The sequence below is a fragment of the Rhea americana genome, unplaced genomic scaffold (assembly GCF_003343005.1).
Source record: "Rhea americana isolate MKP2758 unplaced genomic scaffold, rheAme1 scaffold_226, whole genome shotgun sequence".
Classification (NCBI taxonomy): domain Eukaryota; kingdom Metazoa; phylum Chordata; class Aves; order Rheiformes; family Rheidae; genus Rhea; species Rhea americana.
In genome coordinates this window covers 501441-527999 of record NW_028186342.1, presented here as the reverse complement: position 1 = coordinate 527999, position 26559 = coordinate 501441, and the positions used below count along the sequence as shown (strand labels likewise).

At 42.2% G+C, this 26559-nt stretch overlaps 1 protein-coding gene across 1 annotated transcript in view; it reads left to right on the top strand.

The window, feature by feature from the left end:
* ZFHX3 (zinc finger homeobox 3) overlaps positions 1–26559 on the top strand; it is a 196080-nt gene that overhangs the window by 85262 nt on the left and 84259 nt on the right. The window contains exon 4 of the mRNA XM_085305745.1: positions 21311–21542. Within this exon, the coding sequence (XP_085161871.1) occupies positions 21311–21542 (232 nt within the window). The remainder of the gene's footprint in view (positions 1–21310; positions 21543–26559) is intronic.

The window sequence follows — 26559 nt, the reverse complement described above, 5'->3', positions numbered from 1 at the left end:
CGTTGCAAAGAAACACAATATATTAATATGGGCAAAGCTACTGAGATCTTTTGGGGGTAAAAAGTTCACATATGCCCTAACGTAATTTATGACAGGAGCACTTCATACTTCTATTGTTTTGTTGCAGTGGTGTTTGCAGGTCCCAGTCGGGGTCAGGACCACTCTGTGCCAGGCCCTGTATAAACAGAGGTTGATTAGTCCATGTCTTACAGAGCTCACAATCCAAGGTATTGTCTTCACCAGCAGAAAAGGTGTGTCATGCCTTGGCTGATGTGTGGTAATGGGGACCCATGGCATTCGAGAGCTCGGGCTGTGGCTTGACTGTGTTAATGAAAGGGGACTCTGCGTTCATGAAAAACAGGTTATCCTTGTGATGAAGGCAAATATTTACTGTGGTGCGGACTGAAGTTGCATTTCTCAAAGCAACATCCTGTCTTCCTCGTTTCCTGTTGCACTGCTGGTGAGAAGCGCCTATAAATAGTTAAAGCTGTTATCTAATTTCTGGCCAAGTGCCAGCTGCTGGCATCAGTTGGCTGACAGTGGAGCCTGAAAGGCCCTGCACATTGTAATGCTTTTGAAGGTAAAGCTGCTGTTGGTTTAAGTGGGAATTAAACAATTACCACGTCTTAGTTCTCCCCACCTTCGGTGGATTGGCTCTATAAATTGTCAGCCTGTTGACATTTTAATGTGAATTATGTCATATGGTATCCCCTTTGATTTCAACATGCCTCAGTTTGTAAATACATGAGCCTCTCAAAGGATTGTGGTTAGCCTACACAGAGGAGGCCTCGGGGTTTTTGGTGGGGAGAGCGCACAACGCTCGTCTCTCAGCAGCGAGCGTGCCTGGCACAGCGTCTTGCAGCTACGCAGCRTCATCTCGACACGTGCAGCAAGGCTGCCTTAAAACGCTAGCATCTGGCAGGGCTCCTGCCAGCGCTGCACAGTTTGGGCAGCCCGGAAGAGCCCCCGGCAATGACATTTGGGTCCCAGAGCATTTTTCAGCATCCCTCGGTCTGGAGAACGTTGTGACAGAGCCGCTGCCCCGCACCACCGTGGTGCGAGAGCCGTGCTGCCTCTGCAGAGGGGTCACAGGCCTGTCCACTGCCCAGTAGTGTCTAGGGGCTAACTGCAGAAGGTCCAGGATTGTGCTAGATGCCATGCAAAAACATAGTACTAGTCTGTCCTTGTGCCAGTGATCAATATCTAGATAGCAATCTAGGTCAGGAGCRAATGAGGGAATGCTAATGGGGGAACAGCTGTGCATTAATGCTAAAAACTTCTTGGGAGGTAGATTTAGCTCAAGGAACAGTAAAGGGAGGTGGAGATGGAAGAAAAGGTGGGAAGAGTTTGTGTGGGTGAGGCAGCTGTGAAGAGACTTAAGACAAAGATCAAGTCAAATAGCTGCACAGTGCAGAACGTGAATGTACTGTGGTAAAGTCTCTCAGACCACCTTGGTAGTCACACTTAATTCAAGCAGGTCCTATTCCTTTTGTTTGGTTTCTTGTTGCGTCTCATTGTGGTCCTGTCCACATCTGTCTGTCCTTACTTCTCCTCATATATGTTACAGATAAACTTCTAATTCAGCAGTTCTGGAAGCAGCCTTGTGGATCGGGCATACTTTTGTTTTTGAAATGKAGTCAAAGCAGTGCTTTTTACCCTCCATGTATGTGCTAGGGAGAGGAGCATCCTTAGGCAGAGTAAGAAGAAGAAAGGAATGAAGGCTAGGTGGAGTTTTCCTGGAATGACCAATGCCTCCTTCCTTTCAGATGTGACTTACTTCCTGTCCAGCAAAAATGTTCAGAGYATCCCTGTCTGAGAACTGCTAGTTTAAATTCTAATGCCTGCAGTATGAGGGGATAGTTTTGTAACTCCAGAGGTGTTTATGTACAGTCATGTCATGCTGGGGCAATACTGTTTGTATTTCTATGGGTGGTCACGGAGCACGCTTGCTTGTGGTACTTGCTAGTGCCTGTAGGAGGAAGCGTGAAGAAGGGTTGTACTACTCTTAATGTTTCTGGCTCCACTACCGACTCCATGTTTTCAAGTCACGGAGTCTGTGTTTTCCTTCTCTTTAAACACCAGCAAACAGCTCCTCTGTTAGCTTGTGCATGTTTCCTCTAGTCTGACAGGAGAGGATCCCTGCTTTTATTGTTTTCATACCTCCTGGCAAAATTAGTCTTACTGCTTGTTTTTGACTTAACCTGTTTTTTCTGGTGTATCTACTGTGTTGCCCAGACAGACCTATTCAAGTGCCTAGCTGTGGACTGGGCAAGTAGATCAGCAAGACACGAAGCACGCGTACTGGCCTCTTGATCACATGCTAACTCCAGTGAAGTATCTTTGTAAAGAAGTTAATCCCACATGGACACAGAAATGAAAACTTTGGGGCTGCTAATGTSTATGGAGTTACATTCTGTGCTGTTTGATAAACAAGATTCAGAAATCTGCCATCTCCACTCTTCCTCTGCCATGACTGCTCTCAAAAAAGGTTTCGCTGCTTCCATTTTATTTCTAAATTGCAGTACACAGTAAGTATGCTTAATGCTGATTAGTGCTGCCTTGATAGTATTTATCATTTACCCTGTATATGTCTCCACAGACCTTACACTGTGGATTGCACAACCAGAATTAATTGTTAAAACTAATAAATATTGTGCCTGGCTTTTCCCAGGAGCTTCTGTACCTGAATACAGCAAGGAGAAGTGGATGCAGGTATATTTGAACAAAGAGCACTGAAGAGCAGAGGCATTTATCGTCTCAGGTTTTGTTATGACTGCTTCAGTGTGCTTTTGCAAGCTCCAAATTCATAGTTTCCAGTCCTGCAGTCTACCTTGGGGAGAATAGATGCAACTAACAATCAGAGTAATTCTGGTTTCCTGTAAATCTCTCCACACAGGTGCACTACAATGGAATTAAGTTTTAGATACATACAGGGAATTATAGAAAAACTTTTTCATCAGTGTTAGTTATGCCAAAACAAAGCACTGTATAAACTGGGGAAGCTAGAGGTTCCAGTTCAGTAAAGATCTAGACATGTTCAGGAGCTGAAATCACGCCTCATTACTTTTGTCACACTAGTGCTTAAAAGCATGGGACTAGATAACAAAGTGATGGTCACTTCTCCAGGACTTAAATTCTTTAAAGGTATACTTTTTTTCTTTGTATGTAGGCTTTTTCTTTGTTTCGGAAATGAGGGACCCATTGCAGTGTGACCTTAAGGGAACCCATGGAATCTTACCTTACACTTTATGCATTAATTCTCAAACTTCTGTTTTCAGTCACAGAATCTCATATTAGAAAACTGTAAGTAAGGGAGAACTTGCTATATCCTTTTGTTTGAAGAGTTAAGTACTCACCTTATTCAAAATACACGTGCTATTTCATGTCTGCAATTATTTAGCTTGAGGTTCTGAGCACTGGATTTTTGCTTTGGCTTTTCTTAAAAAAAAATAGTATGAGAAGCTTCATGTGCAAATACTTGCTAAATATGATCTTACTAACTAGACTTGATGCATAAATTCATATTGCTCATTTAATCCGATACCCCAATTTTAAACCTTTTAGAGTCCACTCTAGCCTTTGGCTGAAGTAATTTTGATGTTTTACCTCTATTTCTCAGCAATTTATGAATTCAAAATGTATGTCTTGGAGTTAAGCATATCATATGCCCATATCTCTTTAATGCTAAATAAGACCTTCTGCCTTACGTTCAGGCTGGCAAAGCTTTTGCTGGGAATTTCCCTGGTGTGTTTTCCTCCTATCATGAAACTGATAAGCAGCAAAAACAATGGGGGAAGGAAAAGAATACCACATGGGACATTTCTACTGATTTGAAGAAAACKTCAGTGGGATTTTGCATTCAGCAACAGCCCTCTGTAGCGTATGGGCTAGTTCAGTTGAACTTGCAGTTAACTTTTATTTTCTGAACAGCACAAAGCAGTTGGCTAGCAAAACTGACTTTTGCTAGTACAAACTTCAACTTTCTCTTCTGCTGTCCGCATAGCTGCCACTGAGGCATAAACACACAACAGATTCCTCCTCAGTCAGTCACTTTCTATTTGCTACTGTTCGCTACTGCTGCAAGATAGCTTTTCTGATGAGAAGGCCCTATCTCCTCTTTTGGGGAAGCTCAAAGAAGTGACTTGCCTGGAGAAGGCCTCCTCTGTTGAGAGGGTGCAGGGGTGCTCTGCATTCTACCCAGTGTGGGAGAAAAAAAGTTTCTTTCAAGGAAGGTGGTTTCCTCCTATGCTGCTTTTTGGCAAGCAGGGTGGCAGTAGACAGGGACTGACCATGGTAGGTGCAGCCCCAGTCTTTGAGCAATGAGAGAAAACAGCTATTTAGAAGAGTAAAGATGCTTGTGAAATTCTCAGGAAAGAGAAGCTTAATCTTCATTGTGCTTTTGGAGACACTCTTCGTGAAAGGCATTAATAGAGAACTCTTTACTTTTAAACAGAATATTTATTGCAGCAAATGTATTTAAAATATATTTCCCTGACAATTTTTCTATGGGTAGATTATGCCTGAACTGAGACCCTTAAGTATATTTTTAAAAATCTAGTATAGTGCTAAATTTCTTTTAGAATCAGTTGTAACTTAATTTTACCTAATAGGTACACTTTTAATTTCTCAAAGCTAGTGATGTCATTTTGGGCAGGATACAGTGTGTACATTTGATGCACACACACATATGTGCGTGTGATTAAAAATCTTTTAAAACAACTCAATTCTGACAGTGAAGTCAAATCAGACATTCCCTTAACAAAGAGTGCATATCCAGGAAGGAAAAGCTGTTGTGCACCATGCAGATAATTCTAGGCTCTTTTTGGTAGACGAAGGCTGCATTAATGACAAAGAATCCAAAAGGACCTCAAAGAGCTTGAGTGGGTAAATAGATGGAAGATGAGCTTCAGTGTAATTAAATATAAGGTAATGCAGCTAAAGGAAAATAACCCAAACATGGCTTACACGGTGCCGAACTCAGACCTGGCAGTTGCACTCTGGACAGATTCAGAGGTATTGCCGACAGTCCTCTGGAGGCACAGGTTCCAGTGCAGCAGAGAAGCAACAACGTGCCATGTATTGCCAGGAGAGGCACAGGGCAAGGCAGAGGCACTCACTTGGCTCTGTGTAAAACCCTGGTGCAGCCACGTCTCAAGCAGGGCATGCAGGTCTGGCCTCCATGTCTCAAGAAGGATGTAGGGGAGTAGGGAAGGTTCTGAAAAGGGCTGTTAATACAACCAAGGGGATGGTGCTGCTGCCATATGAGGAGAGACTGAAAAGGGGGCTCTTCATTTTGGGGGAAGGAGAATGGAGGAGTAGGGCTGAACTTTACACAACTCATGAAAGGGCCTGAGAAGCTGAATGTACTTGTCCAGCACTCAAAATAGTGAGTGAGGTATTAATGAGCCATTCGTGTTTCAAATGGTACCATATGAGCAATACAGAATTTAGAGAAGTTCCTCCAGGCTGATTGTGCTGATCTGTGACACTTTCCACTGAAGGTATGGTTTCCTTTTTGTGGGTTATTGCACCATAAGGTTACAACAGTACCACCACTGGTGTTGGAGGTTCACATACGTGGGGCAGGCCACGTACTACTTTAAATTAGCTTGTATAGTGCTCGTGGTGTATGCAGCCACAGTCTGGAATCCCCTCCTGGGAGGTTATGCAGGTCTAGGACTTCACTCTCCTGTTCAACCCATAGCTGATCCCCTGATGTGAGAGAAAAGCAAAACTGGTTTTACTTTGTGATCCTGTGTTAAAATGAAAACAAGGTTTTCTCATCTGAAATCCTGTTCCCAGTATCATACCTAAAGCACCATTTTTTTCTTGATGTATATGAATGCTCCCAGTTAAGTTAGAGGCAGATTAAAGAAACTTCCCCATATTACTGATTTTCCCTTAGTGATGATTCTTTGGTTGCTTTTACTGTGAGTTGCAGTTTTGCCTTTCCTGCATTCATCCAGGAGAGAGAGAGACCTTTTGGGGACGGTATATGTACGTCATGTAGACCATGGCTGGGACCTAGAGCCATTGTCTGCTATATCTTTAGTCTGTAAACTGATCTTAGGAGGACAAGGCAGCCTTGTACTTTCACAGCTGTAGGTGTTTATTTTGGATCTACTGTCATTTCCACCCAAGATTCTTCTGCAAAGTTTGACAATCCTGCGCTTCCAGTTCTTTGAAATTCTCTAAATGAAGTGCTGTTGGCTGACACATTGGAGCAGAAAGGAGGGACTTACCCGAAGTGCAGTTGTGAATCACTTGTCCTTCCCTACTACTGGAGTGCTGTGATGTATGTGAGAGCCCTCATTTACTCCCACCGCTTCCCATACCAGAAGTCCTTTGATACCTCATATGCTCTTAAGAAACTTCAGAATTGGTCTCACTGATGGGATTTACTGCACATACTCTATCTTAAAACAAAAGCTATTAAAAATAATTTTCCTCCTAAGCTTTGTGTTGCTATTACTGTCCATTGCTGAATATCTCATGTACTATACAGCTTTACCAGCTGGACTTCAGTGCTGGACAGGTAATAACTGTGTGCTATGCATGAAGTTTAATGTGTTTTTGCTGCCTTTCTCAGTTTTGTGATATTTAAATAATGCTGATTACATATTTCATTTTCAAAGTGGTTTTTATGTGACCCCTGTTGAATTCTCCCAACCACTTGGGGAACTTGTAGTCTTTAAAGGATGTCTGCTGAAGCAGAGCACTTAAGTGGCTTTACTGAGGCACTGAACCTGGGACTAGGGTTTTGACAGCCTATGTGCCTTAGGCTCAGAATACAGTCCCCTCAACATTGAGGTTGGCTGGGCTCTAAAAACCAAATAATTTCAAATCTGAAAGCTCCTAGTGAAAGATATGTGCAGGCTTTTATTTCGGAGATAGTTGCAATTCATACAGTTTCTTTCTGCAATTCACAGTGTATTTTATCAGCAGTTATTTCCTCTTTGTTCATCACTTTGTTCATCATTTCTCTGTAATTATCCACATAAAAAAAGCATCCGGGTCCTGATKGGTGCTGGCTAGTAGAATTAGCCCTTGCTCCAAATGGAGCTCGTTCTGCTGGGACCTGACATGTGTTGACCCACATCCTCTGTGTGTGTGCGCACTCTCAAGGGCCGCTGTTGTCTGGCTGTCGGCGTGGGTTGCCAGGGAACCAGCCTCTTGGTCTCGATTTCCTTTGGACAAAGCCCCAGTTAGTACTCCAGGGTTTGCAACTAGCCTGGATGAAAGGAAGAGCACAAAAGGACAAGTGGACTGCTCTGACCCTGAACCCTCTTCCCTGGTTCCTGCTCTCCTCATACACCTTAAATTCTTTTCTTGGGCTTAAACTGCTTAGAAATGAAGACTGACAGTTGGGAAAGGGGCAGTGGATCTCAGCCTGTCTTTTTTATTTCAGGTTCTGTTTCCTGTTTGCATAGTGCTAAGTCTGCTGTATTAACACTGCAAATATATCTATCAAAATCCAAACGCTAYTCTCCATCTCCATACAGTCATGCCCTTTCTTATTTTTGTGGCAGTGGAAGGCAGCTTTTTTTAAATTGCATTCCACTACCCTTATGATAAGGAGGATACCTTGTGTGGGTATCAGTTCATGATGARGGGTTAAAAAGCAGAAGATCTACTACTGGACTAGAATGGTGACCTTTTCCACTGGAGGGATTGGAAAAGTCTATTCTAAGGTTGCAAGACACTGCCCAGCTCTAGCCTTTCTTAAAGTTTCTGAGGCCTGCTTTGCACTTCTTGTACTGATGTAAGGTGGGATTAATGGGGGCGGTGGGAAACCTTGTACTTGACGGCTGTGTTAGCTAAGGGCCCATTGTGGAAGAACAGAGCAGCAGAATCAATCTGTTCATRGAGTACAAACTGCTCAGAGAACATGTATGTAATACACAAGCCAAACAGTTCTRCTGCTGTATATTGTTATGGATCACTGCCATGTCCTTTCAGGTGGAGACAGGGCCTCAAAACCTGTGGTAGGAACCCTTCCTGTTGAAAGACTGAAGAAATCTTCCACTTAAACTTGGGAGGGGCTGCAGTTAGAAGGATTTTAATCTCAGACAGCACTCAGTGGCTTTCGTTTTGGAGTAGTTGCTCAGTGATATGGGCTGTAAAGCAATATTAGTGTCCATTCAGTTTGTAGAAGTCCTGACAACCTTCAAACATAGAAAATATCAGACTTAATTCAGCCCTTTGTATGTAGGCATTATGATGGTTTTTAATTATAAGCATTTTTATACGTATTTTTCCAGGAGGTTTCTTGCCTCATTCTGTGAGTGGGTAATTATTCAGTTTCTTTTTATCTTCCTCTTTCATTACTTGCCCCTGGCTTTGTCTAATATAATCCAAAGTGTTCACTGAATGAAGAATTATTTATTTTCTCATAGGCATTTCTGTGGTGCTCTGTGTTCTGTTTGTGTTTTTCACAGACATTTAATGAACTTACCTATACAAAACTTGTCTAAAATCAGATGGTGCACCTGTCCTTGTTTTGAATATATTGAAGTGCAAGAATTTCATCAGAAGTTGTAATCTTGGATGTGAAGCTCCATGCTCAGCTTTGCACTCTACACCTCTGAAAGAGGACTGGTCCACTGGAAGTTTTTCTTTCTTTCTTTAGTTTGGTTTGTTGGTTTTACTTTACCAATCTTCATTTCATCTTTAAAAGCCCTGCTCTGATCTCTTGGAACATTATATATTTTCTCTTCCATTCTGTGCTATGCTAGTTCAGCACATGTGCATCCTTAGGCCATCTCAGCTACACCGCCACTGCTCTCTACCTTTCCTTTTGTTGTAACACATCTTCGTGCACCCAAGAGATTGTCTGTTGTCTTTGTCCAGGGCTAGTCTATATCCTGAGCTGATGCTGTAAGCCCAGCACATTCAGGGGTGTTGGATAAAGAGAAGKTCAGATGCTCTGTGGGAGGCCAGAGAAGTTCATTATGGTTCTGATGACTTCTTGCTGAGGAGGTACCACAGTACTCTATAGCAGCTGGGGTTGGTGGCTTTATGCCTAGGTTTATGCATTGCTGTGTTGCTGTGGGGAAGGTTCTGAGAAGGGCTRTGGGGAAGGTAGAGTGAGAGCATTCAGATCTCACTGGAGGGAGGCAGCATGGAATCTTCTAGCTGATTGGGAATACTGGAAGTGTTTCTCTGAGGACTGTTGAAGAAGTATGAGTTTGGTCTGTTGTTCCTAAAGGCATCCTTGCTGGCCTCTGCGAGGGGAGGGTGTCATCCATCTCTGATACTGATACTCTTCGATTTGTGGAGAGGATTAAAAAATTGTCCTGTGTATTTTTGTTGTTATTGTATGGTTATCTGTTGGGATTCACTGTGGTACATTGCTGTAGGAAGTTATAAAGGAGGTATATGAAAACAAGGAAATCTTCAGTCTATCATAACGCTTGTACCTTCTCCAGAGATAGATGAAACAATAAATACTGAGCGAGGGAAGTTAATCTGTGTCCGTAGTATTTTATTAAATAACATGAACACAGTGTGGTTTTCTGTGGCTAGTTCAATTTCCCATACGATTTTTGGAGYATTATTACAATGGTCCCTTGTTGTGCGCATGTCCATAGGAACTTGTAAACACTGTCATTTGATTAGAGGCAGTAGTGTATTCCCATCCTTTGCAGCTCCAGAGTGCCAAGGGAAGGTCATCTCTTCCATGGCATTCATTGACTTGCAGCACAGTTTCAGCTGCTATCATATGGGTGCCTGTGCCCAGAGCTGATGATGCTAAAAGCACCATCAGGTGCTAGCATGAGGCCTCGAACTGGGAAAGCAGGGTTTGTTCTTTCTCAGCTCTGCTTCAGTGTTTTCAGTTGCCCTCTGACCCAGCCACRATTCCTCGTGACTTGTAGGGGCGCACTGGGGAGACTCATGCTTATGGGTCTGGGCCTCAGTATGTAGCATATCAAGACCTGGCCATCCAGAGGTAAAGGGAGTACCTCATCATCAGAGCTGCCTCCTTTTTCACGGCACCTCCTTGTGCAGGTTTGCTTGTGTTGCTCCAATGTACATGCACCTCTGGGCAACGTGCCAGCAGGATGCAGCAGGGCTATGGAAGGGCTTCGGAGAGGAGACACAGAGATGCAATGAAAATGTGCAAAACAAAGGACATAAAATGGCAGATAATGTCTTTAAAGAGAGAAGTGCTCCCTGAGCTGTGCCATGTAATGTGTTTAAAAAAAAAATAAAAAAAAAAAAAAAGCTTTTCCAAACAGAGTAGCAAAGTTTTATCTGTAGTGGAACAGGGAGCTGCTCTTAGCAGAAAAAGCAGTGAGGGCAGAATATTGCACCTGCTTCAGGAAGGATTTGGGAAATCTAATGTATGAGCTGGAACTTTTCCACAAGAATAACACACAGGTTCTTATTCACTTATTCTGGAATTCTGTTTTATAGTAATTTATATTGTTCAAATTACAGAATTAATAAACAGAAAAAATATATTTGACTTCAGAGTCCACTATTTCCATTGTTTGCTGAATAATCAAGTGTGACTAGATGATCTCCAGAGGTCTCTTCCAGCCTTACTGATTCTATGATACCTGGAACAAACAGCATCAAAGCAGTAGCTGTCTGCTTTCTGCAGAGGTTCTAGACTTCGCAAGAAACTTAGTTGCAAGTAGATTTGAAGTGCAAGTTCCATTTTTTTCAAAGCACATTATTTTTGTTTCTAAGAAATTAAGATTTCTCTTCCAGAAGAGTTGATTTGGAGAAACAAAAAGCCTTGTTTTAATTTAAATTTGTATCTTCTTACAGCAGTCTCTGCATGCTGGGAAAAGGTTTCACATAGCTCTTTCAGCTCTGAGCCAGCTTTAACATCACAACACCAAGTGTGTTTTGAGCATGGCTGCATTTATGTAGTATGCTTTTGATATATGCAGAGCCTCCTTGGACATCTCTCAAAGGCTAACATGCGAATCGTTTCCATTGCTGTTGGAGGCAGTAACATATCACCTGTACAGATAGTCCTAGCGTTCTGTATTATGGAAAGCCTTTTTCAATCACTCAACAGCCATATAATTACAATACAGACAACACGTTCTTATTCTGCTGTTTTTTCAGGATCAGCAGCCCTTTTTATTATATAATTTGCCTTTTTATCCAGTGCTGCTTCATATCCACAAAATGATTCAGTTCACCTGAGTGTTCACAGCTTCACAACTTACACTGAACTCATTATTTTAAAGTGTGTATATATATAATAAAGTATATTAAAAAAAAAAAAAAAAAACTTTTGAGCAGTAGTGTCTTTTAGTGTCTTTGAGCCCAAGCCTGCTTTTGGTTACTGTCTTGCCTTGACATTCAGGCTGTTCTTTTTCTGTTTCTGTCTAAGCTTTGGAAAGATAAGGCTCTCTGAATTCCTTGACTCTTGACTGTCCCAAGGATTGGGAAAAGAGCTGACTTGGAAGATCTGACCTGCTCTTTAGCGACATTGCTGTGGCATGGCAAAAATTTTGTTGCTCTTTTTGTAACCTCATCCTGTTGCTACCCATACAACACTTTCCAGGCACTGCTTTTTAAAAAACAAAGTTTTTTTTTTCTTTTCTTTTGGCCGCATATCCCCAGAGGTGACAGCCTCCCTGGAAAATACAAATTGATAAACTGTACATTTTCATGAGGACCAAAATGTTATCAATTTAGGTTTTCATTAACTTACAAACCTCTAAAAGAACCCCACCATCATTAAGCTACTGTACTGCTGGCAGGAATGGCTGTGTAAAGCTGAACTCCTGTTTGACATCCCTCATTTATAACAGTAGAATGGAGTTCATGTGAAGTTTATTGGGTTCATGTTTGTCAGATGTGCACAGCTAAACTCTGTGGTCCAGTCTGAAAAATCTGTGTGAACTAATGTCAATGTAAGTATAAACCAGAAATAAAACCCTGGTCTTACTTTCTGTTATCTTGATTGGAGGGTTCTGGTAAGTGTGCTTCTTGAATTTATTCATAACTTATTCATAATTTGCACACACTCTTCTTTTTGTTACAGTTTTGTATGACTCATTTTTCCTTTATAAAGTGATAATTCACATGGAGTTTTCTTCTCCATAAGCAGTGGTATTACCTCATGTTCCTGAACTACTAAGCAATGAAGGATTCTCGTAAGAGTTAAAAAGGCAGTGTAATGGTGCTGCTGTACCACCATTTTTGCAAGGTAGAGTGTGAGACAACAGGAGGAATCTGTTGTTAACAAAGAGAAAAGAAATAGTAAATCACTCCAAACTTGAGACTCGTCTCGAGTCCTGTGATAGGAGCGTGGGAGGCCGTGACAGACATGACCAAAGCAGGAACTTGAGATCTGAGGGCAGCACTTCCTAGAACAGCTGATATGAGATGTACTGTCAACTGTACTTTGTTTTTATCACTATAATTAGCAAGATCAATACACACACTCCTGCAGTCATTTCCTCATATAGCAATGCTTATGCCTGTGCCTCCCTGTGGAGAGCTGTGAAGATCTCTGGGATTTGGAAAATTCTCGAAAGATGCAGTAGTCTGAGTTGATCTGTCATGACTGCAGCTCATGTTATGAAATAGCATGAGAAAGGAAAGTTCCACAATTTTGAGAAAGATCCCAGATACAGCCAGACCTTTTCTTGTTTCTCCGTTTCTTGGCTCGTTAGCTCTCTGCTCTGACCACAGTCTCTAGCTGTGCAAAGAGCTGCCTACATGCTACCACAGGAAAATAATTTGGATGGAGAGTTGCATCTTTGACTGTTATCTTAGCTCCTTTCACATCTCCCACCCTCTGAGAGATTCGCAATTGATATATCATTGTACTTTCTCCTGTCTGTTCATGTCTCTCCTGTGAGAGACGGACTGTATCTGCTATCCGCTTCCTGTGGTGGAAGTGAATAGCAGATACAGTTGGGCAAGCAAAGGGTTTACTGGTGGACTTTGTTCTTCCTCAAGTAGCTGGGAGGAAGCTTAGTGATGCTTTTGTATTTTTAATGGTCACACACACAGTTTTTCATCTGTTGGGATCTCTTCTAAGGAATGATTAATTAGTACTTTCAGGTCTGCTATACAATTAAAAGGGTGGGGAGGGGGTGAATACAAGTTAAACCTTTCTTGGCTCTTGTTTTCTGTGAATCTGTATGTCCTGCTTACCCAGGGGACTGAACATGTGAGGATGCTGCTCATCACAGCCTGCATAAACAATGTCCTCGTTAAGAGCTGATCTGCTTAGCAARGCCCTGTGAAGAAGTTAGCTGCCAAAGACAAGCAAAAGCTGGGGCTGTTGCCTCCCTCTGGGCTTTAGCCCCTCCTCATTAAGCTGGTCCAGGCTATTGATTGGAAGCTTGTGTTTGGAAGAGTCTTACTTACTCCATGCATTATCTTGACAGATTGATCAGACCTGATTGAGAACCTCTTAAAGGAACGAACAGCTGTAATGGGAAAGTTGGACTCTGTCATCCGTTAGGATGATTCTGGGAGCGAGAAGAACGAGGCTGACATCTTGGAGCAATTGTATTTACAATTAACATGGCTGAAAACGATTGCCTCTATTGATCCCCCCTTCCTGCAATTACAGACCCATTGTTTACATTCCAGCACTTCAGTTATAAAAAGGAAATTCAATAATTATTGCATTATTTAAAGTTAAAGTGCCACAGAGTTTGCTGGCTACGCTTGCTGGTTGATTTAACGTTCAGTAAAATCTATGCTGAGCTCTCCATCTTTAGGCTGAGCAATATCTGGCTTTTAATGAGACCTAAAGGGCTGGTGGAGCAAACCTAGTTTGCTGGGTGGATTTTGGGGATGTTCATGGGGGAACACAAAAGCATTTAAGGGCAGCGAGCACCAGCCTTTTGTCCACCAGAGAGAGCATCTACAATTGTCTGTTGTGTTAGGTCCTATTGGGACATCTCTTGCCCCTTGCTTCATCTGCTAGCATCACTGAACATCTAGGTCTCTAATGCTTCAGTAAAGCCATTCTGTGTTTCAGGAATGTGGAGGTGCAAGGGGGATCAACTGCCACACAGAGCTGCTGATAATTTTATTTGCTGTATACATTATTATTAACATTTCTCTAGAGTATGACAACTTGCTGGTTAGCTGCTGACTGCACCACTGCTGAGCTCCTTCTGAGGAATGTCAACTGTTGTTACTTCTTTTCTGCTTGTCAGCATCACCATCAGTGGGGCTCATAATGTGACGATGGTCCCAGGACTCTGCAAAGCTACTCCGTTCTGCCCTGTAACTGCTGCTGGCTGCCTGGTTCCTGTATCAGGGCTCTTGGTAATGGCAGCCCCATTATGGTACTGGGGGCATTCAGTCAGCTTCTTGCAGGGCTGGAGGGCAAGGAAGATGAAGATTTGGATAATAGCACATGGGGTAATGGTTGTTAGTTTGGGCTTTTAGTGCTACTCTTAAAGGCTTACTACRTGATTCAGAGACTTTCATCAAGTGTCTCAGCCTGTCTGGCAGGAAAGATTACTACTTTTCTAGCCTTTTGGAAAATAAATATCAGAAAGGAAAATGTTTATTGAATTGAGTAACAAATTAGTTGTGCAGACGTTTCTTTGTCATCGTCCTGTGTTGTCACTTTTTAAGGGCTTGAGTGATACTGAGGAAACTTCAGCTAGAGATAGGAGGGGGAGTGAAGCTTACTATAAGGCCACTCAAGTTACCTCAAGCTAAATGCAAAAACTTGTGGTCACGTAGGTCTGAACTTGATAGCGTTTGCAAATTGTATGGAGGGAGCTGTCGTGCCAAGGACCTGGAGAGGCTGTAAGGAGGGGAGGGTTTTATAATGCTGCTGCTTCACAAGCAGTAAACAACTGCAGGACACTGGCAGAATACAAGGGTTCATCTTTTAAACCTGCTGCAAGGAGAATCAATATTTTTCTTCCTTTCAAAACATCTGGGCAGGCCCATTCCGTGGGGAGGCGTGAGGGGCAGTTGTGAGCACATGAGGCTTTTTAGGCATGTAGCCAGCATGTGTTCTTGCTGTGTGCAGCGTCTCCCTAGCTTTTCCGTCAGCTTCAGGAAATTCCAGCAGGGCCTGCAGGTGTGAAAGGAGCACAAGATGGATGAGCCAGCTCTGAATTTTATGGAGTACTTGGAACAGACCAGAATCAGACAGCTGCTTCCACATGACTTTCATTAAAAATTCAGATTCTTCTCTTCTAGGATTGTGTGATTTATCTAGTGCAGCAAATCAGAGACAAATGGAGCTAAAAAAAGCTAAGAGATGCTTACGAGGTTTCTGAGATCTACTACAGGGTCTGGTCCCTTTCCACAGTAACCTGTAGCCTCACCTTGAGCTCTGGTGTAAGTTTAGCTCCTTATCTAACTCTCCTGAAGTGCATTGTCATAGGGTAGCTCAGTAAATGCAGTTTTTGTTGGCATATGAAATGCTTCCTACCAAACCAGTTGCTAATTACCCATATCTGACTTTACTCTGAGGACGAATTATCCCTGGACATCCTTGAGGATATGCTGTAGCCTAATGTTGCTTATGTGGCTGGCATGCCTCCAGCAACTTTTTCTGAATATAGGAGTATATGCTAGTGCTGGCTTTAACAATAACCTTGTGCAGTTTTATATCTCACATAATCCCTGCTGTGCTCCACTGTTTCTGTATACCTCCATGGCCACAGTGGATTTACCAGAGGTCCAGCTGGCTCAGGATCTTGTCTTTAACACTGACCAGCAGCAGATGCTCACAGGAAGACTTAAGAACAGTGCATGTACACAGTGGTACTCCCTCCCATGGCTTTTGTAACCTTCCAGCTTCCAGAAGTTTTTTGGCTCCATCTCTCTTAAGCCATATCTGTCAATTATTTTAAATTACTATTAATTTTACCTATTTTAACAGAACAATGTCAGAGTTCAGCATCAAGAGTGCTATATGTAGAAAAGGTATTATCTGATCACTAATACAGTTTCTCCAAAGATATTTTTGACTGAAAAACTTCAGTGTGTCTTAAAGAAGCTCTTGGTAGTTCAGTGGCCTGTGGTTTTTTGGAAGGATTGTGTTATAATGTAAGAGCCAGCTGGAAAAAGTGACATTAAAAGTGGTTTGAAAGAAATTTCTCCAGACTCTTTATCAATTATCCATACCACCACAGGCACGTTAGTGAGTTATCAGAGAGGGCAAGTAAAAAGTGCATCGGCATAAACACAGGGTGGTAGAAGTGCTTTGATTGTTCTACTTAGCGCTCTTGAACAAATTTCAAATTCAGTGATTTAAAATCCAAATCACTGTTGAGGTTGGTGATTCTGTTAGCTGTTGGTGAAGAAGTGATTTCTTTTTGTTGTTGCTCCTCTATTTGCTGCACAGAATTCATGAAAGATTATTTCATCCACCTCAGCTTTTGGCCCTCAGGAATATCTTCTCTGCTTCTTCCACTTGCAGAGACTGATATTAACAGGAAAATCTTTGCCCTAAGAGGGGGGCTAGAGAGCACAGATTCCTCAGTTGAGGGCAATAAAGGGATTTATTTTTTCTCTCTACTTCTTGTAACCATTTTGAGGTCTGTAGAAGAGGACCATATTCCAGCCTGCAGTGAGTCTTTTTACAGGTTTTACTACTTTTTGCACTATAGGTAATTTTCAAAAATGGAGATGGGACCTCACAACTTGCAGACCAGGGCTTTTGAGGTTGCCACTGTTGTCCGATTGGTTCTTGCTGAGCAGATTCTAGGGCCCTCAAAAGGAGAAGCAGTATCCAAGGTGAAGTTAAGACTGCATAGAGATCGTGTGGTTTGTTTCTAATGAATAATAAACATTAAAAGCACAAGATAATTTGAAGTGATTGTTTCATCTCCCCAGTGAACCAGGGTTATGCTTCAGATACATCAGATATCCCTCAGAACAGTATCTGACCCACTAAAAATAGCAAATAGATTTTGAAAAAAAACAGTGTCCCCTCTGGCAACAGCACTATAAGATGCATAATCTGTTAATGCTACCATAGGAATCAGGCTATTTTCACAGTAACTCTAATAGACTTAATACAGAAGAGTTTCAAGCATACATAGATAAAACTTTTTTTTTTTTAATTTAAAATAAAATATATAAAAAACTTAGAAATTAGATTAAATGGTGAATATTACCTACAAAAACATATGAAATGGTATTCAGCAGGAGGGTTTAATACATGTTTTACAGTGGATATGTGAATCTTTAGTTCTGGTTAAAAGAACCTCATCTAAAAGGAACTTGTAGTCTGAATATATGGCATGGGAATGAGAACTGCCTGCAATCAGAATAATACAACTGTTATATTACATTCTGTGATTATTAAAAAATACTGTGGATGAGGCAGTATTAGACTGGGAAAAGACAGACAGTAAAATAAACAAAGGTCAGGGGTACATGAGGGATGGAGGAAGAGAGAAGGAGAAATAGAGTATGACATTATTCCTTAGTTTGTTTAAAAATCAGATTTCTGTAACTGTTAACATTTATTATGCTAKTATTTATTAGGTGAAAACAATTCTAAGCTAGATGTTATCAAGTGAGAGTTGGACAGTTAGTCTATCAAGGCAGTGCTGGTTAGCTGGTTCCAGCTTGTGAGCCCCTGCACTTGCTCAAGCCATTCACCGCAGCTCTGTGGACCAGAGCGCTCCAAGCTCCTTCTTTCTGCCCCCCGAGTTTCTTCTGCCTTTTTAAGTGTCACATTGATGGGCTGTCTGAAGGCACTACATTTTTAATCCTGCTTGCGTTACTGATGGGTGATGCTTTACCTTCATCTCTGTGTCTCGTAGGTTCTTGTTCTGTTGGCCCTTGGGTGTGCTGCCAGAAATGTGAACACAAGTTGTGTTCCAATTGCGTTTTTAACTGTCTTTGGATTCAGACCATCTAAACATGCTGACTTTTTCAAGTCAAACGTGAAAAAGGCAGTGGGGGAAGTTGTGCTGTACTTTCTACATCAGTCTGCAAAGGTAGTCTGGCAGAGGAAGACTTCTGGGCAGAGCTAGGCTGCTGGAGCGCCACAGCTGAGTGCAACCTGCTGCGGGGTTACTATTTGGTTCCTGCTGCTGTGCTCTCCCAAGCTGTTACTTCTAATGCTGTTGTCAGTAGTACCCCTTCTAAAATGCAGAGGTTGAGATTGTTGCATAATGATATCTCCTCGCATTTATTTTTCAGCACACTAGATTCATTTATCGTCCCATTTTGATGCAGTTTTGGCTAAGGGAGACCATCCCCTCTACTCTTCCTCTAGACTCTCTCACTAAGCAGTAGTTTTTATAAAGGCCAGAATCAAAGTGGATATTTAATGATGAGGACACAAAATTACCAAAAATTGGGGTTTGCTTCATCAGGGACTGGTCTCTGGTAACAGTTGGAGGAAAGAAGTAATGCAGAGATTATAGCAAATAAATAAAATGAGGTATTTGAGCAATATCTTCCTTCACTAAACACTGTCTTATGGAGCAAGAGAGGATAGCTTTGCAGAGAGCGCTGTGTATTTCCTAAATGGAAGATGGTCTGGATTTGGGTTGATTTGTGTGTAGAAATAGGTGTTGTGAGCAGTATGATGATGTGCTGTGGTTAGTGTGTGTACAGTAACAGGCCTCATTCTCCTGGGAAGCTTTACTTGTGAGCCTTATGGTTTCTATCAGAATGTTCTTCTGTCTGTTTCTGATTTAAAGTGCAGCTTTGACTAAACCTGATCAATATTTTGCATTCCATGCGTGAAGAACCAGATGTTAGAAGTTTCCTATTATTGAAAGGGAGGGGGGTGGACACCTCCCTCAGACTTTCAGAAATCAATGTTCTCTGACAGAAGTTGGTTCATTTTCCTGGGGAAAATATAGTCCTTTGACTTTTTTTCCTCCAAGTTGATTTCTCTTTTAATAAGGTTTTAGTTTAATATTTTGAATTTGTGTTTTGTCTGATACGGACAAATTCTCATAAGAAGAAGTCTTAACATTATGATGGACAGTAGCTACACTTATTTTTCCAGCATTTCATTACTTTCAGTAACTTGCAGTTGTTTCTTGTCTTATTCTTGCCTTCTCCTTTCTTCTGTTAAAAGAGTGGAGTAAATTCATAATGCTGGATGTGCGATGCCATGCTGCTTCTGCTGTGCACTTACAGGTGCTGGCAGGTGATTTTGGCTGGCCCAGTGCTGCAAGCAGGTGAAAATGACCCCAGCACAGGGGATTTCTGAATGTAACTCACACCCCTGGAGAGGGAGCAAATGAAGAACAGAATATGAGACTTGTTTATTAAACTGTTTAAAACAATTGTTCTCCTAAAATTCCATTTTTAAAATAAAAACAGTACAGACAGTGCCTCTGGTTCTCACAGAGACCACGTCCTTAGTATTTCCTTGAACTTGTGACCAGATTTTTTCTGTAATTGATCACTAGGGGTTTGCTGTGCCTTTTGCAGAGGAGCTACTACTGAGCTCATTCACACTTTCTGAACTCAAATTCTGTGTTTGTAGTACTAGGGAGCATCCACTGCACATTTCTGAAYTGAAGAAGGAAAATGCTTATAGTTTAGACCCCTGGGGCAATAACCTCAAAATGCCGGAAGATAAGGGGTAGTGGAGCAAATTTTTCTGAAGAAATCTGATCTAAACAGAGTATAGTAAGGCTAGTTAAACTGGGCTGTGCAAGCTAGTCATATAGCTTTTGTGACTGGCTTACCAGCCTTAAGCTTTTTATGTTCTAGGCCATTTCTCCTTTTCTGGCTCTGGAACAGAGTAATGCATGCAAACAATAGAAAGAGAGGGAAAAAGAAAAAGTTCTTATGAGAGAAAACAGCAAAAAATCTTTTGAGGGCACCAGTGGGATTAGTGCCCTAGTGGATTCTTCAAATATTACAGTGAATTTAATTAAATACATTATGATCCCCAAAGAGGCTAGTCTAATTAGCCAGATCTAGAATACACTTATTCTTTTCATTTACTCTTCCAATCAGAAGTCTCAGCATCAGCTCCTATCCTATTTTTAATCATTTGTACACTCAGAGGGATCTCCGTTTTCCATGTTAGCTAAGCGTATAGAGCTGGGTAAGATGCGTCTTTAATCTTCTCTTAGCTGTAACTGAGATAATTCACGTAAGAATTTATATCAGAAGGTCCTGGCTGCATGTAGGCAACATTTGATTGACAAATCTTGAGAACATGTCCAAATTACCTTATTTATGTGCCTTGAGTGGACTGCATAATGAGAAAAGTTTCACAAGATGACACAGAAGATGAGAGAGATCTTGAGGTTGGGTGGTAAGAGCTGACATGGATTATTGTTTAGCTATAGTGTAGGTATATAGTATAAAAAAACAAATAGCCTTCATTATGGAATCTTTCATGCCTTTTGACTTTGGTTTTGGTATCTGTTTTTCTTGAAATTGTGCTCAGTCCTTACTGTGGGAATTTGGAACATTACTGTGCAGTCTAAGGGAACAGCCTTGATGCTACCCAAATTAAACAGAGAGCAGCTGAGTAGGGACTCCCAACATAGCTGCAAGCAAATTCTTCCCTGTGGTTTTAAGAAATAATTGYCCCATATTTGGGATCCCTAACACAAGATAGTTGGTCATTTCTCTAATAGCATTGGCTTCTGTGCCAGTTAATTGATAGATTTCATCAAATAATCAAAGTATAATACTCTTGGATTAATTATATTGGCTGTCATGGTGCTGTTTCAGAGGGTGACAAGTTTTGGTCTGTCCTTCCCCCCCCCTTCAAATTCTCACATCTTGAAATGATCTTCAGCTGTATGCTTACTATTGGCCTTTCAGTTTAGATCGCTGTCACAACCATCTTCCAAGTCAGACTGCTGCTTCCTTCCAGTTCCAAGGGAGTAAAACCAAATGCTAACGAGCCAAGCATTGAATGATACACACTCAGACGATCTGCTTCCATAAACAGTTTCCAGGACCTCTTGATCTAATGGGTTCATTGTATTCTAGGATTGCTTTTGTTTTATTCTTTCTAGTTTTCAATGAAATTTTTATCAAGTTAAGTCTCTTTGACATGAAGTTGGATAAGCTTGATATGAAAGAATTAACAATGCATAGGTCATGAACAGTTGTTAATGTTGGGTCTGGTATTTTCTTTCACTGAAGATGATGATCTTGCCTAACTTGATTGTTGGGTCTGCACTGATTTCAGTGTGTGCTACATTTTTCTTACTTTTTAGGCAGTTAAGTGCAYGGTAACTTGAGAAGATGCTTGATCTTAACGTTTCTTCTCCAAAAGGGATTTTGTTTTGTTTTGTTTTTACCTAATTTCCAGGTGGCTTTTAGCAATTTGTAGTGGGCCAACCCAGAAAGATTGGAGATGATGCAGGAAATTCATGTGTCTCTGCTTTGTTCTTCGCAGCACCTTCAGCATCATGAGAGCGGGGTTGAGGGTGAAAGCTGCTATTATCACTGTGTCCTCTGTAACTACTCCACCAAGGCCAAGCTGAACCTTATCCAGCATGTGCGCTCCATGAAACATCAACGGAGTGAGAGTCTACGTAAGCTGCAACGCCTCCAGAAGGGTCTCCCTGAAGAAGAGGAAGATTTGGGACAGATCTTCACCATCCGGAAGTGCCCAGCTGCTGATGCTGGTGAGTAGCGCATCTCTTTTATGAACAGAGTTGGACTTTTGGCTTACGTGCATGCCAGTGTTTGACTAGCAGCTATCAGGCTACCCATGGGATTTCCTAGCAAGCTGAGTGACTTTCCTGTTGTTGTTTATCTTCCCTGCTGTGGGGATGAGGCTGTTTATTAATGTACATTATAGAAACCCCACCTGCCCTGAAGCAGGACAAGAACCATGCTGCACCTGCAGTGTCCAGAATAGCTCTCTACTTCAGAAAGGTTATATTTGGTGGCCATGAAGCACCAAATACATACATGCTTCATTTCATACCTGCAAATTATCTTTTCCATTCCCRTAGGGCTAAATACAAGTTTGATGTTTGGAACTGCATAGGTTTATTCAGGTTAGTGCCTTAAATAATTGGATATTAGATGAGTGATCTAAGGATACTATCATATTTGGACAACTCTATAGAGTAGTGTACTGTACTTTTTGTAGATATTTTTCCATGTGCCAAGTGATATCCTGAGCACCAGTGCATTCCTTTTCCAGCTTGTTTATTGATTTCTAGAAGTATTTCAGGCCCGCTGGATCTTGAGGAGGAACTGGTGGTGAGGGACTGTTCCTTACAGAAGAGGTGGGTAGGAGAAGGGAGAAATGTGTTTGCCTGTTTGTCAAGTCTYCTACTGACAAGGTGGATAAGGTGAATGGAATAGAGGAAGCATTTGCTCCTACAGAAGGGTCAGGTAATAGGGAAGAGACTGAAATTGTGAATCTAGCAACAGGAAATGTGCCATAAAGGGAATGATCAGAGTAGATAAAACAGAAATTGTACTTTGTTTAATCATTTATAGAGCTCAGAAGTTTTTGTCTTAGGAGAAAATCAAGATTTCATGAGGTCCTCCTTGGAGAGGGGAGGAGGAAAGCCTGCCAGTGTAGGCTGGTAGATAGGCAGTAAGGGATGCTCTGCTGGAGTGTGGAGGAGTTAAATCCAATCTCATAGGAAAAAAAATTAACTGATTTGTGAATTTGTGGGCCCAGTGGAGAGCATGGAATATCCTTTCTTCAAGGTTATGGTGGCAGTGAACATGCATTGTGGTTGCCACACTGTCCCAAAGGGGACAGCGACTCTTACAGCGGTTCTGCTTCTCCATACTGCTCTACTGTAGGAAAACCTTCCAGTTTTGAAAGGATATATTGCTTGGTGCTGTATGGTTTGTGACTTCTCATAAAAGCAAAATGAATAGAGAGTAGAAAACTTCTGTGCCCTTTTGTGATGTGCAAAGCAATCTTRAAAATCTCTATTTATGTTGGTCTTTTACTTTAGAATTTTTTCCTCGTACCTCTGCCAGGATTATGATGCTGCAGATACTGAGAATGTAGAAACTGAGTAGCTGAGAAAAAAGGATTTGTTGACCATTTAAAAAATGTGTAGCTAGCTTTTTAACTACAACTCTTGACAAATTACTGAAACAAAATCTCAGTTCAAAAATACTTTCCTGTTTCAAATAAAAGTAAAAATATGACTCTTCTAAACACAAAAGAAGGGGAAAGAAAACAAAAGAAAACCCCGATCTGTTTTGCGGGTCGCTTTGACCTGGGATTTTTCACTTTAAATATTATTTCAGTCCGTTGTTGAGAGGCTGAGCAGAGGCACCTCGCGCTCGCTACCRGGCAGTGTCGCGTCAGCCGGAGACGCAGGAGGCAGGTCAGGTTATCCCGTGCTAACAGGGACGGGATCCGGGGGAGGCGTCGCAGCACTGCCGTGGGGGCAGGTAGATCCTTTCATCTTTCATTTATTTTTATGCTGTTAGAATATCAGGAATATAAACTGGAACGTAAAACAAGGTGGCCCCGTTTCCAGGAGCGGCAGCAGCCCCAGGCGAGGGCTGAGCCACCCCTCGGCTCGCGCCGGCGCGGACCGGCTCGCACCAGCGCCGACCGGCTCGGGCCGGCGGGGGGCGGGGCCGGGACCCACCGGCGGGGGGCGGGGCCGGCAGCGGGCGCCATTGCTCGACGCAGGGCAGCGGGGGCGGTGCCCTCTGACAGGCCGCCGGACCGTCGCTTCCTCAGATTTTGTTTGTTTGGTGTGATCTTCCTCGTATGCCTGAAAAGCTCTGCTTTGAATAGCCTCATTGTCCCCCTTTTTCCCTGTGATGTTTAAATTCCTAGTGTTATAAAATGCTGCTGTTATTTAGCTGGCTGTCGTTATTTTTCCGTTCATTTGGGTGTCAGCAACACATACAAGGAATACATACCTAGGTTTAAATTCCCTCGTGTAGTGTGTTTGCGTTGCACTGGTTTTGGAGTTTGTCTGTGGGTTTTCCTGTTGGGCCCACGCAAGCCTCTGCCCTCCCAGGAGGGCAGCAAGGTGCTGTTGGTGGGGCTTCGTTCACGTCTTGGGAGGGGCGACGCTGCTGGGGGCTGCAGCGATGCCTCCCCGCCACGGCGAGCTGCGCGTTCGTTCGCAGCTCGCACTCTGCACCTCTTCCTGCGGTATGATACAACACTGTCCCTACTGTGTCTTGTTGTGTTTTTGCATTTTGGGAGGGTTAAGGATTAAGCAGGTTTTCCTTGTTTTTTGATGAGAATTCTCTCGTGGTAACTGATAAGGTGAAAAAAAAAWTTTTCCCTATGTCTCAGATAGCCAAGTAGAAAGTGCTTTTCTGATCTATGACACCTCTCTGTCAGTGGGGCCCAAAGGAATAGTGACTTTTTTGCTAGTTTGCTGCATTAYAAGTGCAGTGGTTTGTTTTGATGCCTGCTGTTACTCCCTGGTAATCATCAGTTTGCGTTCTCTCCCTTTCAAGTTAATTAATTTCCTTTTGAATTATTTTTCTCTACAAATAAAACATCTTCCCCCCCACACACACCTCTCAAAGTGAATCCCATTTTGTTACCGTTAATCTTTCTGAGGTCCCTTAAAACATTTTAGTCTTCGCAGCATTTCCTGCCTTTTTACGTTACGCAAAATTTCTTTGCTGTGAGGGTGGTCGGACGCAGGAGAAGGTTGTCCCACGAGGTTGTGGAGTCCTCATATGGGAGAATTTAAAACTTGATGGGACATGGCCCTGGCAAGGGCAAGGCCTGGACAGGGGCCTTGAGTGGAGTCTTCTCTCCCTCAAAAACTGCAACCAATTCTCCTGCAATCCTTTGTGGCCTGATTGGAAATGTTGAAAGATCCTTTAGGACATTTTTCTCCCTCTAACTTCATCCAGTTTGTACCAATCTACTCATCCCCAAATTTACATAAAATTACTGGTTACGGTAATAAAAACGTAGCTTAGCCGTTTTGCTGTAGCCTTTTGTTAGATCAGACTGTGTAGACCATGCAAGTAGAACTTCTTTGTTGTTTTTCTTCCACTGTCATCCTCATTTGGTTTGTAACAGAGGACAGGTTGCCAGGGTGAAATGCTTTTTTTGTATGTGTGTACTTACTTGGTGTATGTAAGCATATAGGAAAAAGCATTGCTGTCTGTGGGGCGGTGTGTAGGTATTTGCTTGTATAGATGCATCTCAGTCTGTTGGAAGAGAGTGTCTGATCAGACCTTAATTAGTCCTCTAACAATCTACAAAGGTCAGTGCCAATTGCCTGTTCATTTACATTTGTAATTGTGATGGTTCTTGATTGCATATTAGTTGCAACTCATTCCCTCCCACCCCTTAGAAAACACATGCAGCAGTCTAAGCAACAGCCTTGTAGACACAAGGACCTTTGTCTGTTTACTTGTGCCAGCAACACAGCCTTCACTGAAACTTTTGTGTCTTTTATGGAAAAGAGCTTTGGAAGCTACACTCCACTTCCAGTAAAGGGATGAAGTCATTGGCAGGGAAATTATATGGACATCAGGCAAGAAAACCAATCTTCTTGAGCTGGATAATTAAAGACAATTAAACTTTTCTGCTTGCTCTGGGAAGTGTGCTAATTATGCAGCAGACAGGGAGGTGGGCCCAGACTGGACATTCAGCTGTTTGTTGATCAGAAAGAATACAGCCTTAGTGATTGGGGGTTTGCTTTCCTCTGTTGGGTATTTATGGACTGTAGTTGTAGTATCTAGGCTGTTGCCACTGCGGATGTCAGCCCCTCCTGCAGAAGCGTCTGTATTATGTTACCCATAAGTTAATTGATTTTTAATGATGGTTAGCAAAAATAAATAGCAAAAGGTTCTAAAGATGTAGGGATGGATGCACTTATGACTCATTAGATAATGATAGAAATAAAAGAATAAAAGAACCTTCACCAAATTTTCATCCTGGCTTTGCAAGTATTTCCTTCTAGAAGGCATCAAGTACAAGTAGCCCATTTTATAATTCACCTGAGACAACTGCGCTCAAAATAGCCAGCCCCGGTGGAACTGCTGGTTTTATTTCTAGTGTGTGTTTGGAAGAGACACACRCAGTCCAGTGGTCAATCTGTTATATCACTCTGTACATGCAATCCATACTACGTGTGAATTTATTACAGCCCCAGCTGCTGAGCCTATTTTTCTTTGGGCAAGTGCTGTACGTAATTAATCTGTTTCCTCCTTTACCTGTTACTTCTGCCTTTTCCTATTCATCATCTTCATCTCCTGTCTTTCTGTAGCTGTCCTCCTGTCTTCATCTCCTCTCTTTCCGTAGCTGTACTCCTGTGGAAGAAGCAGAGTGGATCTTGCTCGCTCTTTCCACAGTACAAAGCAGAAGTCTGTCACATGCCCAAGTTCCTCACCTCCCAACATATCAATGGGTTTTCCTGTCCCAGGCCTGTTTCTTCATGCAGCTGCCCAGGTCAGAATCTGTCGTGCTCTTGAAATCAGGACGAAGTCTTACTGTTTGCAGTAAGTTTGACCTGAGCAGAAGTTCCTCAGGTAGAAACACTTCATGCTTGGGCTCAGCAGAAGTATAATTAGATCCAGATGGGTCAGGCGGAACTGAGGCAAGAGGAGAACTGGGATTTTTATGATGCTCAGGAATTTCATTTTGACCTTGTTCTCATAAGAGCACTGAATTTCTTGACATGTTTGAAGAGAAACACGGATTTTTCATAGTTTTAAATGCAGAAC